General features: G+C 36.0%; 2 protein-coding genes across 2 annotated transcripts; one reads left to right on the top strand and one right to left on the bottom strand.

Annotated features, from left to right (window-relative positions):
• The first annotated feature begins 284 nt into the window (after positions 1-284).
• Positions 285-1,109, top strand: Rrp40 (exosome complex component Rrp40). Its single transcript, XM_017616111.1, has one exon. The coding sequence runs from the start codon at positions 387-389 to the stop codon at positions 1,074-1,076; it is 690 nt and encodes a 229-aa protein (XP_017471600.1). The 5' UTR covers positions 285-386; the 3' UTR covers positions 1,077-1,109.
• A 1,095-nt stretch (positions 1,110-2,204) lies between these two features.
• On the bottom strand, positions 2,205-4,363 carry LOC108362947 (rRNA-processing protein UTP23 homolog). The gene is made up of 4 exons (XM_017616109.1): positions 4,253-4,363; positions 4,060-4,189; positions 2,836-3,036; positions 2,205-2,777 (listed from the first exon to the last, which is right to left on the bottom strand). Exons 2-4 carry the CDS (start codon positions 4,177-4,179, stop codon positions 2,334-2,336), a joined length of 765 nt encoding a protein of 254 aa, XP_017471598.1. The 5' UTR covers positions 4,180-4,189; positions 4,253-4,363; the 3' UTR covers positions 2,205-2,333.
• Positions 4,364-6,267: the final 1,904 nt, after the last annotated feature.

Below are 6,267 nucleotides of genomic sequence, written 5' to 3'. Positions count from 1 at the left end.
GCTATACCATTTTTACGTAGAAATCAAAAACCAACAGACTTCTACGTATGTAGTGCTGTGCGTTCGATAACCGATTACACGCGAGGCTCATTTAACAGATTTCTTATGTGACAGCTCTCAAGCCATGCCAAGTATGCATAACGGAGCCTTGAGGCAACAGGCTGTTAAGTATCGAAAATGTCAAAATTCCTTGGACACACACAGGAAATAATGGCAAATTTTTCTTGACGGATTTCTTGAGAGCTGCATACCAGCCTTTATTCTTTTGGTTCAAAAGTATCGGTGCCAAAATTACTTGGTATCGAACGAAAAGTACCGAGTATGAGCTTGTATTTACTCGTATCGTTTCATTCATACGCTTAATTTTATTGTTAGCAACAATTATAATGTCAGAAATTATTTTGCCCGGCGATCGTATTTTTGCTGCGGAAGAATTAGCCAAAACCAAAAAAGTTATTTTAGGTCCTGGTCTGCGACGAGAAAATGAGCAAGTATTCGCGTGTAAGCCTGGAAGGCTTCATCACAAAGAGCCAAACACATATTGGATTGATAACTATCAGCAACGCTATGTGCCTGTGAGAGGTGAAGCTGTTATTGGCGTGGTTACAGCTAAGGCAGGCGATATATTCCGAGTAGATATCGGAGCACATGAACAGGCATCACTGTCTTATTTAGCTTTCGAATCAGCCACAAAAAAGAATCGACCGGAGGTAAATCCTGGAGATATAATCTATGGACGCTTAATTGTCGCCAGCCGCGATTTAGAGCCAGAATTAGTATGCGTCAATTCAACAGGAAAAAAGGGAAAACTCGGCGTGTTGGCAGATGGTTTTGTCATGCGCTGCAGCTTAAATCTTGCGAGACTAGTGTTGAGGGAAGACTGCCCACTTTTACGAGCTCTAACAAAAGAAATGCCCTTTGAAATCGTTGTGGGATTAAATGGACGCATTTGGATTAGAGCTAAGAGTTTTGGCGAAACAATAGCACTTGGAAATGCAATATTGGCAGCGGAGAATGCATCATATGAAGAAATGCCGACAATTTGTGAAAATATTGGAAATATTTTGTTCACATAAATGTTTAAAATACAAAGTAATTGGCTGAGATTTCCAAAAATGAACCATTTCCTATTTCAGGCAAAGTATAGCGAATTCTTTTATGAAAATCGCAAGAGGTGTTGAGGAAGTGTTCATTGACCGATGTCTTCAAGAAATGCTAACAGTTTTAAAGTTATTGGGCTGACTTTAGTGTACATCGACATGTGTGTGTTTTGGCAATGCTAGTAACGAATTTTCTCAAGAAACTTTACGTGGTTGCTAAGAAACAGACATGTTTACACAAATTCTCTCTATTTTCACTTTATTAATAGAAGTATTTAAGTAATTTGTTGTTTAAATTGTTTGTACTTTCACTAGCAAATTTTCATAAGAAAAGGGCAGCTGTCACTTATATTTGCATAAATGCACGATCTTTTCAATGTTCACGCGTGATTTGTATACATTAAATGTATTTTATTTTATTTTTTAACAATATAAAACGCGTTTAATAATTATACCATAGTCAAAAGTATACTTTTCTTCAAAAGCTTCAGTAAAAGCAAGCAAAATCAAAATTATATTTCATAATGACCTCAAAACATAAGGGTATGTTTTCCATATTTTTTGCGTTTTTTTAGAAAACAATATTAAGGAAGACGCCTACGTCGCTATTTCTTACAATATAAAATATTTAAAAAAGTTTTTAATAAAGAAACGCGCGATTTAAGCAAAAAATTAAAAAAACCTAAAAAGGGTAAATTTTTGCCTGCTGCGCTATTAAAAAAAAATAAAAAGTGGGAAAACTTTCGCCGGCGCGCGACGTGAAAAAGTAGAAATTTGGAATAAAAAATCGCGTGTTATTACTTTTGACATTATTTAAATCGTCTGGCAGCACCAACTTCGGTGTTCAGTTGCAACCCTCGTGGTTATCGTGGTTAAATTAACAAAAATCTCATATTACTTAAAAGTAAAGGGTCATGTACATTAAAAGTGTTTACAATTAAGTCACATTGATGTATTTCACTTTTGGGTGATAAAATCCATGCAATTTACATCAACATATCTGTCGAATTTCGCAACTTTAACAACAAATTACTTAAAACCTGCAACAGTGCGCGGGTTGGGGTCATCCCATTCCCTTATATTCTGATCAAAATTTCTTTGTAGTCTGTGAAAAACGTGATGGTGCATTTATTATGGCCAACGCTCGAGGAATAACCTCCGATTCATCCCTGAAACATATATACAAGTGCCGTTGTACAGTGCATTGAATTCATTAAACGGATTATATAATCCTTATTGTGTGCTTTTTAGGGCGGCTTTAACGTGTGCTGGTATTTTGATACGTTTTCTTTTGCTCTTAGTTGGGGTTTTACTGGATTCGTTAAGGGCAAGATGCCGTTTTGAAACATGTAAATTTTGTGTATGGTCTTTAGGCTTTTTACTCCTTTTACAAGAAAGAGGGTTTGGATTTTTTGTCCCCTTCCGCTTTCTTTGTATCTTTTCAAGATGTTCCTCCTGTATACCTTCTTCTTGCTTTAAGTGTTCAATTCGTTTTTCTATATCATTTGTTAATAGGTTTTGAGATTTTTTTAAAACATACTTTTTAGAAGCTTCTGAAGGCTCTTCTAAAACTGGCGTTGATTTATGCAAATACAACAAGCACCTGCCAGGTACTTTTCTTAGGCTTGTTTGTAATGCGCGGTCTTGAGAAGCAACAATATAACGTCCTGCATGCGCCTAAAACAAGTTGACAAGTTACATATATAAAATTTGGGGCAAACTATTTTATATTTACCATAGATTTAATGCATTGCGACGCTGACACTGGCACACCTTCATGGCCGCATTTGTGGACACAAAATTTTTTGACAATCATAGTAGCACCAGCGAGATTAGCTCCGAGAGATTCGGCTTCAAGTATTATACACTGCGTAGTAACCAGTTTTATAGTTGCATGAAAGTATTTTTTAAGCTGCTCCTCGATTATGACCTTATTCTGAAAAATCGTACATCAGAATTATGCCAAACTAGACGATGGAATTATACACCCGTATGCTGTAATCCGAAAGTTCATACGTTACGAATTCGTAGCTCCGTTCCGAGAATTAGAAAATTGGTATGCTGTAATCCGATCGTAACTATCAACGGCGTTGCCAACTACATTAGTGAAATTCGAAGTTCTTACTCAGCTGCTTTGGCAGAAACAAATCAAAATAAATATACATAATCGCAAGTGAATAGTGAAATTAAAAAAAAAAATAGTTTAATCATTATTTGATGACTTTTCCTTAATTAAGTAGAATACAAAGGATTCAGTGGCCGGCGCACTTTTGTCCCAGGAGGAAGAACAGCTTACAGTTGCATTAATATACAAAGGAGATTGCTAAGAGATTGTTCTGATCCATTCAGCTTAAATGATAAAATGTAAGCTCCCTCCTTTTAAGGGCCTCCATTTCACTAGATATTGTGCCGCTTTAATTCTTGGAACGCTTTCCCGAAATTCCACCACATCCTCTTTAGCTCCTTTTACAAAGCCTCGACCAATGTCCGGCTTTTCGCTCATGTATTCCACCAGTTTTTCGTATTGCGAGCGATTTGTTGTGATCTTCGATCTGTTAATTTTGTAAACATTCAATAATACATTTTTTTTCATATCATATTCATTTTTACATATTTTTGCGTTTACACACTTTATTTTACTGATATTTTAAAACAATTTGTTTCGCTCCGACACGAGTTGCTATTCGTACAAAATTTCCGACAAATAAATAAAAATGACAGCTACGTCGGATTCAGGCATACCAACATTACGAATTTCGAAGATTGCCTACGAATTTCAAAACTACGATACGACAACGCGGATTTCAGCATACCAATTTTACGATTCGTAGCAAAATCGAATCTACGACGGATTACAGCATAGGGGTGTACGATACAACACGGATTTCAGCATACCAATTTTACGATTCGTAGCAAAATCGAAACTACGACGGATTGCATTATAGGGTGATAAACTTACTTGCAATGCCGCTTGGCAAAATGTAGCATCAACTAGGACCTGGTACGGTTCTCGGTATTGAAAATTGGTTGCAAAAAATGTCACCGTTTTGTGTAACTTCTTGAACCGTGAAATCTTCATCTTTCACGCACTTTAGGATATCAAAATAAGACGCCATTAATTAAATATTATGAAAATAACAAAAAAAAGGTACCTGCGCTATAATCTGATTCTAGAAAATGAATACAGAAGCAATAAAGCTAAAAAATAAGCGAAACAGACCCTCGATCTAGGGATGCAAAAAAAACATCGATGCATCGGAAACATCGATGTTTGCTATCCGATGTATCGAATAAAATAGATGTTTTGGACCTTCCGATATACATCGATATGTCGATGGATTTTTTTTCGATACATCGACATTTGTGAAATGTACACTGTACCAAGACGAACATGAACGAAAGACACAAGATCACGTAAGAACAAGAGAGTCGGGTCTACGTAGCCGGAACGACCCAGATTTATATCTGGCCAAGGACTGTCACTCCAGCAACACTCCCCAAAACCCCTTTGGGGAACTTGTATGCTGCTACAACAACAACAACAACAGAGTGAAAAAAGTAGATTTTTTGAGCGGGTTCTACGCCATCTTGTTTCACTGGAAAACGAGTGAAAAGTAAACAAAGCAAAGAAAACAACGAAAACCAAAATGAGCCAAAATTATTGTCAGCCACTTTAAACGCACAATTTAGGTAAAATGATGCAACAAAATGCTTTAAAATGTGTTGTCATGTTGAATTAACTCTTCTTTACTTGAATAAAATTGTAAAATAGTGGTGCTTGTGATGTAAACAAACGCTCAGCTGACGAACCCGCTTTCGCAAACTTTTTTCTCAAAACCAGTTACAAATGCAACGTTCCGTTCTTACGTGATCTTGTATTTTTGGTTCATGCCAAGACGAATTTATACAAGGTGATCGTAACCACAATTGGGGTGTTCACAGTTCGTTCCAAATAGTGTCTCAAAATGTAGACGTCTACATTTTAAGTGGTTTTCTAACCGTAAAATCTGTGGTGTTGTTGTTTCCCATACAAAATTGGAAAACGACGCTGTCTACATTTTGTCACACTCAAAGGTATGTTTTTTACGCGTCTACATTTTGCAACCTCGCAGCAGGGTTGCATTATGGCAATACTAATCCCATTTTTTTATTTATTGGGCAATTTCTGATGAAAAGAAACAAATCTAGGAAAAGAAATAACAATTATTAGGAATTGGTAATTAAGTTAAATAATTACAATTTTTCAGAAGCAAAATCGAAAGGCGCCATATAAAAAATGCACGCAAAGAAGAAATGTCTGGCAACACCAGCAAAGTTTTGAGACGATTTTGCGACGACTGCTAGAAAGGGGTGCTCACAGTTTGAAGCTAAAGATGTCTAAAAATGTAGACGTCTACATTTTCAGACACAATTTGGAACGAACTGTGAACACCCCAAATATAACCAGTAAACAACCTTCGGTGAATTTGGCGACTGCCTTCCTCGGGGTTGAATATGCTAGGGATGAAATTATTAGTACACACGCCTTCCAAGCACGCAGGGTTGCTTTTAATAAACAAAAAATAATTAACTCCAAGTAGTTTCAAAAAGTATAGTGAAAAACGAAATTTATTGAATAATTCCACATAAAATGGTATACATAAATGACTCATTTTCTAAACGATTTAAATAAAACACATTTCATAACCTTTTTGTGCAAACGGCATTTGCGAATTGATAGAAAAGTACTACGGATTGTAAATTTTTGTTAACTATGAGGTGAATGAAAATTTTCCACCCGGCCTGACGGTTTTGAAGAATTTTTTTGTTCTAATTTTATTACTAAGGCGTCAATAAATGCATGGCTTTTAGTTCTAGAAAAATAAAAGTCAGTAAAAACTAGTCTTTTTTGTATAATTTCTGATTTTAATTGCTCAACTTCCTTTGCACCAGAGCAACTGTCAAAAATTTTCAACAGTAAAAAGTTACGAATTGGCACAGCAGAAGCAGTGTATAATTTTCTCGCCATAATAAAAAGTTTTTTCAACATGGAACTTTTCTACTAATTGACATGAAATTACTATCTCAACGCTCGGAGCGCTGCCACTGAGGGCTTTTGCCAACTGATAAAAAGAGAAGATTTGGAAATACCAAACAAAAATTTTGAGATTTCTCCTTGTGAATACGA

The sequence above is a fragment of the Rhagoletis zephyria genome, unplaced genomic scaffold, assembly GCF_001687245.7.
Source record: "Rhagoletis zephyria isolate East Lansing unplaced genomic scaffold, Rhagoletis_zephyria_1.1 Rzeph_scaffold_01151, whole genome shotgun sequence".
NCBI lineage: Eukaryota > Metazoa > Arthropoda > Insecta > Diptera > Tephritidae > Rhagoletis > Rhagoletis zephyria.
Note: the sequence above shows the minus strand (reverse complement) of the source record. Positions and strands in the feature narration are given on the sequence as shown.